Source organism: Saimiri boliviensis, chromosome 3 (assembly GCF_048565385.1).
Source record: "Saimiri boliviensis isolate mSaiBol1 chromosome 3, mSaiBol1.pri, whole genome shotgun sequence".
In the NCBI taxonomy this organism is placed as follows: Eukaryota; Metazoa; Chordata; class Mammalia; order Primates; family Cebidae; genus Saimiri; species Saimiri boliviensis.
The window spans coordinates 50,973,922-50,987,806 of NC_133451.1; the positions used below are offsets into that span (position 1 = coordinate 50,973,922).

General features: G+C 41.6%; 1 protein-coding gene across 2 annotated transcripts in view; it reads left to right on the forward strand.

Moving 5' to 3' along the window:
• Positions 1-13,885, forward strand: part of TMEM165 (transmembrane protein 165) — a 34,588-nt gene that overhangs the window by 13,613 nt on the left and 7,090 nt on the right. For both annotated transcript variants that reach the window (XM_039468238.2, XM_074396147.1), the window contains 3 exons: positions 4,714-4,939; positions 11,168-11,343; positions 11,904-12,086. In XM_039468238.2, coding sequence (XP_039324172.1) covers positions 4,714-4,939; positions 11,168-11,343; positions 11,904-12,086 — 585 coding nt within the window. The remainder of the gene's footprint in view (positions 1-4,713; positions 4,940-11,167; positions 11,344-11,903; positions 12,087-13,885) is intronic.

The following is a 13,885-nucleotide window of genomic DNA, read 5'->3' on the forward strand; positions in this document are numbered from 1 at the left end:
GGGATGTATTCCGAGAAATGCATTGTCAGGCAATTTCATTGTTGTGCAGATGTCCTAGAGTGTAATCACTCACACAAACCTAGATATATAACCTGCCATACATGTAGGCTAAATGGCATAGCTATGGATCCTGGACTACAAACCTGTACCGTGTGTTTTTGTATTGAATACTGTAGGCATTTGTAACATAATATATATAAATATATCTAAACATAGAAAAGGTACAGTAAAACATATGGTACTATAATCTTTTTTATTTTTTTTATTTTTTTATTTTTTTTTTGAGACGGAGTTTCGCTCTTGTTACCCAGGCTGGAGTGCAATGGCGCGATCTCGGCTCACCGCAACCTCCGCCTCCTGGGTTCAGGCAATTCTCCTGCCTCAGCCTCCTGAGTAGCTGGGATTACAGACACACGCCACCATGCCCAGCTAATTTTTTGTATTTTTAGTAGAGACGGGGTTTCACCATGTTGACCAGGATGGTCTCGATCTCTCGACCTCGTGATCCACCCGCCTCGGCCTCCCAAAGTGCTGGGATTACAGGCTTGAGCCACCGCGCCCGGCGGTACTATAATCTTATGGGACTACTCCTGTATTTTCGGCCCAACTTGATCAAAATGTCATCATGTGGTGCATGTCTGTACTCTTAAAGCAAATTTCATTTTATCCCTACATTTCATAGAGCAACAGATTAAATAATGTGGCTAAGGTTTCATGGCTGGGAATTATAAAGCCATGAGACTGGCCGGGCATGGTGGCTCATGCCTGTAATCCCTGCACTTTGAGAGGTCGAGGTGGATGAATCATGAGGTCAGGAAATTGAGACCATTCTGGCCAACATGGTGAAACCCTGTCTCTACTAAAAATACAAACGTTAGGGCCGGGTGCGGTGGCTTAAGCCTGTAATCCCAGCACTTTGGGAGGCCGAGGTGGGTGGATCACGAGGTCAAGAGATCGAGACCATCCTGGTCAACAAGGTGAAACCCCATCTCTACTAAAAATACAAAAAGTTAGCTGGGCATGGTGGCGCGTGCCTGTAATCCCAGCTACTCGGGAGGCTGAGGCAGGAGAATTGCCTGAACCCAGGAGGCGGAGGTTGTCGTGAGCCGAGATTGCGCCATTGCACTCCAGCCTGGGTAACCAGCGAAACTCCGTCTCAAAAAAAAAAAAATACAAACGTTAGCTGGGTGTGGTGGCACTCGCCTGTAGTCCTAGCTACTCAGAAGGCTGAGGCCAGAGAATTGCTTGAACCGGGAAGGTGGGGTTTGCAGTGAGCTGAGATCGCCCAGCAAGAGTGAGACTCTGTCTCAAAAAAAAAAAAAAGTGTGTAGCTTTGATCACTATTGTGTTTGACTTAAAAAGTAAACATTTTGTGTTTGAGCTTAGAGCTAAGTGATCATAAATGGTGTATGTTTATTTCTAAAAGTTCTCTGGGATTTTAGATCCTGAAAATTTACAATAACCTTTAAAAAGTATATTCAGGCCGGGCGCGGTGGCTCAAGCCTGTAATCCCAGCACTTTGGGAGGCCGAGGCGGGTGGATCACGAGGTCGAGAGATCGAGACCATCCTGGTCAACATGGTGAAACCCCGTCTCTACTAAAAGTGCAAAAAATTAGCTGGGCATGGTGGCACGTGCCTGTAATCCCAGCTACTCAGGAGGCTGAGGCAGGAGAATTGCCTGAGCCCAGGAGGCGGAGGTTGCGGTGAGCCGAGATCGCGCCATTGCACTCCAGCCTGGGTAACAAGGGCGAAACTCCGTCTCAAAAAAAAAAAAAAAAAAAAATAGTATATTCAGGAGGAAAATGTGCTAGAGAGACCAAGCTGAAATTTGAAATGCCTTTTTTTTTTTTAGGATTCTTATGGAAGAGAAAGGAAGTTGTTTTGACAGGGGGTCTTGCTTCGTCACCAAGCTGGAGTGCAGTGGTGCCATCATAGCTCACTGCAGGAAGCTCATTTTTAAAGGAGCATCAACACAGATGGAACCAAAATAGTAGTGGAGAGAAAACTGGCAGCCCTAAAAATGATACTTGCTTAATTAATTAAACTTAATTCATTAAGAGCTAGCTGTCAAGGCAGCAAATACTTTCCATTTTATTAAATTTCTCCAGTATTTAGCCCAGAGGTCTAGTCTTAATGGAAATGCTTAAATTTTTTTGATCTTTACTGTGGAATTTTGGAATCAGGTTTATGTTATGTGTTAAGGAATGACATGCACACTGTAAGAATTGATGATTTTATTCTTCTTGACATGCACACTGTAAGAATTTATGATTTTATTCTTCTATCTGACTAGGACCTTTGTAATCTGTTTTTACCCTGCCAAAACGACTGTTTTTGGGTTTCTTTTTCTATATCTCTTAGGTTTCTAGAGATTGAGAAGCTTTAAAAATGAAAAATAAGCTATTAGGATTGGAAGAGACCTTTGGAAGTGGTTTATCTAGTGTGGGGCTTCTCAGTCTGGGAACTGTTGACGATTTGGATACATAATTCTTGGTTGTGGAAGGGCTATCCTGTGCATTGTAGGATGTTTAGCAGCGTATCTGGCCCCTACCCACTAGATGTCAGTAATTCCCATTTGGTTGTGACAACCAAAAATGTCTCCAAACATTGTCAGATGTCCCCTGGGAGACAAAATTGCCCTGGTTGAGAACTGCTTGTCTAGCCCATTTCCTGGGAATGGTGGTTCCCTTCCTGGAACTCAGACGTTGAGAGAGAAGGGTATTTACCAGCTCCTCTAGCAGTCCATTCCAACTTCAGGTCTCTCTTTGGAGATAGAAATCTCTTCTCTCTGTTAAGCTAAAACCTGCCACCTGTAACTTTTTAGTTCTGCCTGTTAGTACCATATAGATTGGATAGGCTAACGTGTAAACTTTTCCAATTATTGGAATATGATACCCTGTCCTTCCTGGTCCCTCATGGGATTGTTTTAGAGCCAAGTCAGCAAACTTTTTATAGTTGTCAGATAGTAAATATTTTAGACCACGTATTTGCAGGCTACCAATCTCTGATGTATAATCTTCCATTGCTTTCCTCCCTCCTCCTGCCTCCCACCAGCCTTCCCTTTCTTCCTCTTTCTTCTTCTTTCTTGTAACCTCTTAAAAATGTAAAAAACAGGCTGGGCGTGGTGGCTCAAGCCTGTAATCCCAGCACTTTGGGAGGCCGAGGCGGGTGGATCACGAGGTCGAGAGATCACGACCGTCCTGGTCAACATGGTGAAACCCCGTCTCTACTAAAAAATACAAAAAATTAGCTGGGCATGGTGGCGTGTGCCTGTAATCCCAGCTACTCAGGAGGCTGAGGCAGAATTGCCTGAACCCAGGAGGTGGAGGTTGCGGTGAGCCGAGATCGCGCCATTGCACTCCAGCCTGGGTAACAAGAGCAAAAAACTCCATCTCAAAAAAAAAAAATGTAAAAAACATTGTTTTGCTCTTATAAGCTGGGTTTTGGCTTCAGTAACTTGCCATCTCTGGTTTTAGAGTCTTTGACATCTCTGCTGATCTTCAGAGGGTAGTGCGGTGCTTTAGAACTGTATGTAGAACTTTGTGAAAGGTCTGAGCAACATAGAATAACGTTAGACTTGTCACTAACTCCTTAAAACAAAGAGCTTACTGGTTTTTTGGAGCTTTGTTAACATTTTCAATGTAATGCCAGCTAAGACTCTGGTTTGTCTTTTTCATTAGGCCACTTTACCTTCTAAGATATTTTTAGACTTCAGCATAGGACCATCCATGTAAACAGCTGTATTAAACTTGTCCTAGCTAGAACCAACTCTCTATGTCCTGTTGAGGTTTGTGGGTCTTACTCTGTCCTTTATAGTGTTAATGAAATTTTTCTTAGTTTTTTATCATTCAAATGTTCGATGAACATACCTGGGTCTTTCACGCAAGTTACTAATAAAAATTTGAATGAGACATAGCTAAGAACTAAATCTCAAATCACAAATTCCTAACAAATAAGGTAATTTTGGCCAGATGTGGTGGGTCACACCTGTAATCCCAGCACTTTGGGAGGCTGAGGCACACTTGAGGCCAGGAGTTTGAGACCAGCCTGGCCAGCATGGTGAGAAATCCTGTCTCTACTAAAAATATAAAAATTAGCTGGGTGTGGTAGTGCATGCCTGTAATTCCAGCTACTTGGGAGGCTCAGGCAGGAGAATCGCTTGAACTGGGGAGGTGGAGGTTGCAGTGAGCCAAGATTGCACCACTGCAATCCAGCCTGAGTGACAGAGTGGGACTCTGTCTCAAAAAAAAAAAAAAAAAAAAAAAAAATGCATAGGTGTACTTTGTTCTTAAAATTGTTTTGGAGAATTGTATATAAATCTGTATTATACATGTTCAGTATTCTCAATCTAAAATCTAAAGTGCTCCAAAATCAAACCCTTTGAGCACTGACATGATGCTCAAATGAAATGCTCATTCGAGCATTTTCGATTTCTGGATTAGGGATGCCCAACTATGATGTAAATATTACAAAATCTAAAAAAATCCAAAATTGCAAATACTTCTGGTCCCAGGCATTTCAGATAATGGATACTCAAATTGTAGCAAACATTGTCAGAGGTTACTGTCATTACCAGTGGCTTTCAGAGTGATTAGACAGTAAATAAGTGTAATGAATATGACAAGAAAATTTTCAAAAAAAATAAATCTTACATGCAAAATAATTTTAAATAATGATTTTAAGAAGTAACTGATTTTTGTTTTTTTTTTCAGAAAGCATTTACACCAGCAGCTCCAGTTCATACCAATAAGGAAGATCCTGCTGCCCAAACTAATTTGGGATTTATACATGCATTTGTCGCTGCCATATCAGTTATCATTGTATCTGAATTGGGTGATAAGACATTTTTTATAGCAGCCATCATGGCAATGCGCTATAACCGCCTGACCGTTCTGGCTGGTGCGATGCTTGCCTTGGGACTAATGACGTGCTTGTCAGGTGAGTGTGCTTTTCCCCCTCATGAGTTCACTGAATTAAAGAAGCGTGGTATGTGGCATGGAGTTATTGACCTAGTCATATGGGAATTTGGTTTACACCATATTTGTGATCTTCAAACCTTTTCTTGTGTATTTTTTTTTTTTTTTTGAGGCGGAGTTTCACTCTTGTTACCCAGGCTGGAGTGCAATGGCGTGATCTCGGCTCACCGCAGCCTCCGCCATCTGGGTTCAGGCAATTCTCCTGCCTCAGCCTCCTGAGTAGCTGGGATTACAGGCACGTGCCACCATGCCCAGCTAATTTTTTGTATTTTTAGTAGAGACAGGGTTTCACCATGTTGAACAGGATGGTCTCAATCTCTTGACCTCGTGATCCACCCACCTCGGCCTCCCAAAGTGCTGGGATTACAGGCTTGAACCGCCGCGCCCGGCCCTCCTTGTGTATTCTTTAAAATAATTTTATACCTGCTCTCTCATAGAAGTTGTCTGAAATTTTTCATCTTAAATTTAAGGCATTGCAAAGATATAGTTTCTGTTATATTGTGTAAAGTAAGACAGTTAGGGCCAGGCGCAGTGGCTCATGCCTGTAATCCCAGCACTTGGGGAGGCTGAGATGGGCGGATCGCAAGATCAGGAGTTTGAGACCAGCCTGACCAACATGGTAGAACCCTGCATCTACTGAAAATACAAAAATTAGCCGGGCAAGGTAGCTCGCGCCTGTAATCCCAGCAACTCAGGTGGCTGAGGCAGAATTGCTTGAACCCGGGAGGTGGAGGTTGTGGTGAGCTGAGATCGCGCCACTGCACTCTAGCCTGGGCAACAGAGCAAGGCTCTGTCTCAAAAAAACAAAAAGCAAAAAACTGTTAGGGTGGTTTAAAAATACACCCAGTGACTCTAAATACCATTAGCACAATTTGATACCCATTATCACCATCATTCCTTTAAAACCAATGTGAATATACTTTTTTAACAGTTAGAAATTTACATTTTTCCTCCTACAATTTATATTTTTATTTATTTTTCTTTTTTTTTTTTTTTTGAGATGGAGTTTCGCCCTTGTTACCCAGGCTGGAGTGCAATGGCGCGATCTCGGCTCACCACAACCTCCGCCTCCTGGGCTCAGGCAATTCTCCTGCCTCAGCCTCCTGAGTAGCTGGGATTACAGGCACGTGCCACCATGCCCAGCTAATTTTTTGCACTTTTAGTAGAGACGGGGTTTCACCATGTTGACCAGGATGGTCTCGATCTCTCGACCTCGTGATCCACCCGCCTCGGCCTCCCAAAGTGCTGGGATTACAGGCTTGAGTCACCGCGCCCGGCTATTTTTCTTACTGAATTTTACTCTAATGATTATAAATTTTTGCTTCAAAATTTATTATAAAGCTGGTCCAAGTGCAATGGTGTTTGCAACTAATTGATCACAAACCAATTACAGATTTATTTCTTCCTTATCCACTCCCACTGCTTCACTTGATGAGCTTAAAAATATATATATATAGGTATATTACCCCATCATGTCTATCTGCAATAAAAATATACATTTAATATAATTGAATTTTAAAAGATACTGGAAATTTCTTCTATTAAGTCTGAGTGTTAACTCTATGACTTATTACAAATTATTACAAATTTAAATATATGATAAATTTAAATGTTTTTAAAAAAGAACTAGAGCTCTGAATGAGTTATGATAGGGCTATTTTTTATTCAATTATATATTACTTATTTTTTTTTAGAGACAAGGTCTTGCTCTGTCACTCACGTTGAAGTGCATTGGCATGACCACAGCTCACTGCAGCCTAGAACTCCTGGGCTCAAGTGATCCTTCCACCTCAGCCTCCTGAGTAGCAGGGACCATAGGCTCATGCCACCATACCCAGCTAAATTTTTTGTTTTTTTGTAGTGGCAGGGTCTGGCTGTGTTGCCCAGGCTGATCATGAACTCCTGGGCTCAAGCTATACTTCCACCTCACCCTCCTGATGTACTGATATTATAGGTATGTGTGCCTGGCCCATCCTTTCACTTCATATTTATTTTTAAAATTTTATTATTTATTTATTTTGAGATGGTCTCACTCTGTCACCCAGGCTGGGGTGCAGTGGTGTGATCTCAGCGCACTGCAACCTCTGCTTCCCTAGCTCAGGCAGTTTTCCCGCCTCAACCTCCCAAGTAGCTGGAACTACAGGCATGCGCCATCATGCCAGGCTGCTTTTTGTATGTTTTGGTAGAGATGGGGTTTCACCATGTGAGTCAGCCTGGTCTCAAACTCATGACCTCAAGTGATCCTCCCGACTCAGCCTCCGAAAGTGCTGGGATTACAGGTGTAAGCTACCGCCACTGACCCATTATTTTACAATTTTTTTTTTTTTTTTTTGAGACGGAGTTTCGCTCTTGTTACCCAGGCTGGAATGCAATGTCACGATCTTGGCTCACTGCAACCTCCGCTTCCTGGGTTCAGGCAATTCTCCTGCCTCAGCCTCCTGAGTAGCTGGGATTACAGGCATGCGCCACCACGCCCAGCTAATTATTTTACAATTTTTAAACATTTTGTAGAAATAATTTTAAATTTACAACACAGCAAAAATAAAATATTGCAAAGAAGACTTACATACTTTTTGCCTATATTCACCTGTTAACATTTTATCCCATTTGATTTAGCATTTCTATCTAAATTATAAATGTGTATACATACTGTTTAAATACCTTTCTATAGTATGTACATATACATGCATAATTTATAAGCTATATAATGTACACATAGACACACAAAATGTATTTTATGTATTGAAACAGTATTTGAATCTGTCATCCATATTTTGATTTCTAATGACCTAATGTTCTTTTTTCTTTTTGAAAGTACATAAAATTTATTAAATATTTGACTTGTGATTTCAGTTTCATGTAATTTAAGTGGATGTAACAGTCTTTTTTATTATAAATATTTTGCCTCAACTGTTAAATTATATATCTTTATTTCTACATCTTCCTTCTTTTCTTTCATAGCTTTATTTAATTTTATAGATTTTACCATTTTATTTATAAATACACACACACACACACACACACACACACACACACACATTCACTTTAAGTTCTGGGATACATGTGCAGAACGTACAGGTTTGTTACATAGCTATACATGTGCCATGGTGGTTGGCTGCACCCATCAACCAGTCGTCTGGGTTTTAAGGCCCACATGCATTCCATGCTCTTCCTCCCCTTGCCCTGACTCCCCGATAATGTCCTTTATATCAGTGTTTTTCCCTTCAGTCGAGGTCAAGTATTGCATTTAGTTATTTATTATCTTTTTAGTCTTTTAATCTGAAATATGTCCGTTGCCTTTTAAAAAATGTTCTCTGACATCCAACATTTTTGGGAGAATACAGTGTATCCCCCCTCCTCCCATTCCAGGATTGGTCTGTTCCCCATTTTTCATTTATCTGATGTTTTCTCATGGTTAGATTGAGGTGGGCATTCCTGACTAGAAAACCGCATAGCTGATACTGTGTCTCTCCAAGAGTGTCTCATCTGGAAGCACATGGCGTCCATTTATCCCTTATTGGTGACATTAATTTTGGTAACCCAGTCAAGATTTTTTTATCTGTGTTGTCTTTGTCTTCCCTTGCAACTAATATCTAATCTGTAAGGATATACGTAAAAACAATACAAATACCCTCTTCCTCTTCAAAATTTCTCCTAAGATTTTGTGTCAATTGATGATTCTTGCATAATCTGAATCTTTCCTTGATGCTTGCAAAATGAGACAGCTTTTAATTCTAGTACTTCCTGCATATTCACCAGTGAACCTTGGCATTCTACTGCCAGCAAGAGAGCTCTCCTTCCTCTCCTGTTTGTGTTTTTACTATCAGTATACACTCATGGATTTCTTTTTTCAGTGCTTTACAATTATTTAACTATTTTGTTGGTTAAATTATCCCAGGTTAGGCCAGCGGGAGCCTCTCCAAGCTGTGTCCTGTGTCTTTGTGGCATGCCCCCATTTGTTTTTGCTCCTCACTCTCTAGTACAACAAGATGTTGCAGGTTCATCATGCACCTGCTCTGCCCAGTCCTGTAACTGGCCATTTTTCAGAGGAGCTTTTTAGTGGAGAATGGTATTAGAACCCAAGATCTAGGTGCAAGGTTACTGAGCTCGCTGTTACCGATGTCTTTGCCTCCTGTCTGTTGAGTGTACAGAGCTAGAAAATACATGCCTGTATCCTGTGTGTACACGTACATACATACTAATACACATACATATATACAGACACACACACACACATGTTTAAATAGATGTGCACACAAACAGGTTTGCTACGTTTCTAACCATGATTTTAAAATCTTTTCTGAATGTAAATAATGTAGGGAATTATTTACATACAAGTTACACATTTAATTTTCAGGCAGATTTATTAGTGTTGCACCCATTTTATAAAAAGAGCTGGTTAAAGAGTAATTCATTCTCTTGCTCTCACTCTCTCTCTCTTCCCCCCGCTCCTCTCCCTCTTTCCTCCTCTCTCTCTTTCTCTCTCTTTTCATTTTTTTTTCTCTTTTTCTTTTTTGAGATGGGAATCTCACTCTTGTCGCCTAAGCTGGGATGCAGTGATCACAGCTCACTGTAGCTTCAACCTCCTGGGCTCAAGTGATCCTTCTAGTCAGTCCCCCTAGTAGGCTGGGACCACAGGCGTGTCCCACCAAATCAGGCTAATTTTTGCATTTTTGTATTTTTGTTTTTGTAGAGACAGGATTTCGCCATGTTGACCAGGCTGCTCTCAAGCTCCTGGGCTCAAGTAATGCACACGATTCAGCCTCCCAAAGTGCTGTGGCCACCGTGCCTGGCCAGAGTAATTGTTCTTATTAGATATGTATGGTCGTGTCCTCTGTTCCTTACATAATGGTTTTAATTTGTTTATGAGACAGGGTCTCACTGTGTTTCCCAGGCTAGTCTCAAACTTCCAGGCTCAAGCAGTTCTTCCACCATGGCCTCGCAGAGAGCTGGGGTTATGCCACTTCGCCCAGCTAAATTTTTAAGTTTGAATTACTGAATTAGCATTACTGATGTACTTGTGTTTCACAGTTAGGACTTGAGTTCTTGATATAGTTCCGAGCATCATTTTTTTTTTTGAGATGGAGTTTCGCTCTTGTTACCCAGGCTGGAGTGCAGTGGCGCGATCTCGGCTCACTGCAACCTCCGCCTCCTGGGTTCAGGCAATTCTTCTGTCTCAGCCTCCTGAGTAGCTGGGATTACAGGCACGTGCCACCATGCCCAGCTAATTTTTTTGTATTTTTAGTGGAGATGGGGTTTCACCATGTTGACCAGGATGATCTCAATCTCTTGACCTCGTGATCCACCCGCCTCGGCCTCCCAAAGTGTTGGGATTACAGGCGTGTGCCACCACGCCCGGCCCCGAGCATCATTTTTTATATAACTTACACAAATGTCTTTCTTTTTATTAGTGGCAAAGAGTGGTACTGAATGTTTGAGCTTGTTGTAACATTATTTTAATATATGTTATAAGGATTTTTAGTTTTTTTTTTATAAGATGTACTTATTTTAAATAGTTACAAAGGAGCAGAGTTTGCAACTTGCTATGTGAGAATCTTGTCATGATTCTTCACTAGAAGTTTGTAATTTAAAGATTTGTGAAGAAATACCACTAATATGAAAGTGGTGTGGCTTCCAGGTTATAAAATTTCAGGTCTTGGCCGGGTGTGGTGGCTCACGCCTGTAATCTCAGCTCTTTGGGAGGCTGAGGCAGGTGGATCACCCGAGGTCAGGAGTTCAAAGACCAGCCTGGCCAACATGGTGAAACCCTGTCTTTAATAAATAAATAAATAAATAAATAAATAAATAAATGTCAACTCTTTAGAGGGCCTCAAAGCTAACCTCTATCTTGGGTACTATGCCTTGTACAATATAAGGCCAAGCCAGCCTCTGGCTGAGCATGCCGGAAAGGAGTTCATTATCTTATTTAATGTCTCTATGGAAGATGTGCAGTCTTCAGCTAGACCACTGGCTTCTCGGTAAGCTGTGTTAGACCTGGGCTAGACCTAAGGGTTTATTATTGGTGGAGGGAAAGAAGTAGAAATATTTGAGGTTATTACATACTAGATTAGCTTCTAATGTGAACCATTTTTCTTTTACCGGTGGTAAATTATTATTTCTGAAGTTAACTGTTCCTTTAGTCGGTCGTGATACACACTCATTAACAAACATACTGTTGCATTTTTTTCAGTTTTGTTTGGCTATGCCACCACAGTCATCCCCAGGGTCTATACATACTATGTTTCAACTGTGTTATTTGCCATTTTCGGCATTAGAATGCTGCGGGAAGGATTAAAGATGAGCCCTGATGAAGGTCAAGAGGAACTGGAAGAAGTTCAGGCTGAATTGAAGAAGAAAGATGAAGAAGTAAGCCATGGCACTGTTGATCTGGACCAAAAAGGCACTCAGCTAGGAATAAATACTCTCTAGAGGTTTCTCAGTGGCCCCATCTGTGTGATATGCGTGGGCTACAAAAAATAGCTTACTTTGCTTAGTTCTATTCTTAGCTGTTTGTGATCTCATACGGGCGTGGTTTGAATGTAGTAGAGAAAGGAAGCTGAGAGATGAATCCTGAACACAGGTAATCAGTTTCCTTAATTAGATTGATTATAAGCTCCTGAAAAGCAGGAACTGTGTTTTACAATTTTACATGTTACTCCTATCTTGTCTAGGATAGTAAGTGAGCAGAGCAGTAAATACTGTTTGGTTTGTTCAGCTGAGGAGAAACAGAAGAATTGAGACTATAGCCTCTGTTTGCTGTGTGAGACCAGTGGTTCAGACAGGAGGTTGGGGGGTCACATAAATGAAGTTTCTTTGGAGCATATTTCATAGAATGTAAACATTTTGAAAAAGAAAAATCAAGTGATTTGTGTGCTGTTTTGATTTGTTTCCTATGCTTACTTTCATTTGTTTATTATTTATTTTAGTTTCAACGAACCAAACTTTTAAATGGACCAGGAGATGTCGAAACAGGAACAAGCACAATAGTACCTCAGAAAAAGTGGTTGCATTTTATTTCACCCATTTTTGTTCAAGCTCTTACATTAACATTCTTAGCAGAATGGGGTGATCGCTCTCAATTAACTACGATTGTATTGGCAGCAAGAGAGGTAAGTGTATTTAAGAGAAGACTGTTTAAAGTGAAACGTAATTAATACTACTTTGTTCCAGAAAACACTGGATGTGGTCAGAATGGGCCAAGGCATTCCTTCACGTGACTATTTTACATCTGATAATTCTGCCACTCTGTAAAATTGGCCTTCTCCCAGTTGCTGCTCTCTGTAGATGAAATTCTTTATCCAAGCTCAGTTAGGCTCCTTTCACTCATCCTCTTCCCATTGGTTTTGCCAGAATGATGCTGTGATACTTGTCATCTTGACTTGATTTTTTTTCTTATAGAATTGCTTTTTAAATAGTTGCTGAGACTATAAATCAGTATAATATTATTGAAGGTCATTTTGGTGTTAAATATCTAAAGTCCTAAAGATGTATAGCTAGCTGGGCATGGTGGTATGCCCCTGTAGTCCCAGCTATTCAGGAGGCTGAGGTGGGAGGATTGCTTGAGCCTGGGAGGTTGAGGCTGCAGTGAGCTGTGTTCATGCCACTGCACTCCAGCCTGGGTGGCAGAGAGACCCTGTCTCAAAAAAAAAAAAGTGTATAGCTTTTGGTTAATCTGTTACACTAAAGAAATTGAGTGTTGTACAGACTACTTATAATTATTGCAACTTAGTAAAAATTTAGAAACAGCCTAATAGTCCAGCAGAAAATTGGTTCAACTATTTACAGATCTCTGTATAGCTCTTAGAATATTCACTCTTCAACATCATTTCAGTGACATGGAGAAATTTTAAAAGGAGATTTACTTTTTTTTTTTTTTTTTTGAGACAGAGTCTCACTCCATCACCAGGTGCCAGGCTGGAGTGCAGTGGTGCGACCTTGGCTCACTGCAACTTCCGCCTCCTGGGTTCAGGCATTTCTCCTGCCTCAGCCTCCCGAGTAGCTGGGACTACAGGTGCGTGCCACCACACCCAGCTAATTGTATTTTTAGTAGAGACGGGGTTTCACCATGTTGGCCAGGATGGTCTCGATCTGTTGACCTCATGATTCACCCGCCTCGGACTTCCAAAGTGCTGGGATTACAGGCGTGAGCCACCGCGCCTGGCCGAGATTTACTTTTTTTTTTTTTAATTTGAGACAGAGTTTCACTCTTGTTACCCAGGCTGGAGTGCAATGGCACGATCTCGGCTCACCACAACCTCCGCCTCCTGGCTTCAGGCAATTCTCCTGCCACAGCCTCCTGAGTAGCTGGGATTACAGGCACGTGCCACCATGCCCAGCTAATTTTTTGTATTTTTTTTAGTAGAGACGGGGTTTCACTATGTTGACCGGGATGGTCTCGATCTCTTGACCTCGTGATCCACCCGCCTCGGCCTCCCAAAGTGCTGGGATTACAGGCTTGAGCCACCGCGCCCGGCCTGAGATTTACTTTTAAAATATAAAAAGAAGGCCAGGCATGGTGGCTCATGCTTGTAATCCCAGCACTTTAGGAGGCCAAGGTGGGTGAATCACCTGAGGTTAGGAGTTCGAGACCAGCCTAGCCAACATGGTGAAACCCCATCTCTACTAAAAATACAAAAAAAATTAGCTGAGTGTGGTGATGTGCGCCTGTAATCCCAGCCACTTGGGAGGCTGAGGCAGGAGAATTGCTTGAACCTGGCAGGCGGAGGTTGCAGTGAGCCGAGATGCCGCCACTGCACTCAGCCTGGGCAACAGAGTAAAACTGCATCTGAAAAAAAAAAAAAAAAGTTGAAGGCCAGGACTAAGATAGATGGGAAAGGCTATTTTGTCAGAGAAGCCTCAAAAATGCTGTGTTTTGGGGAAAGAAAAGGAACTTTGATTTTCATTTGTT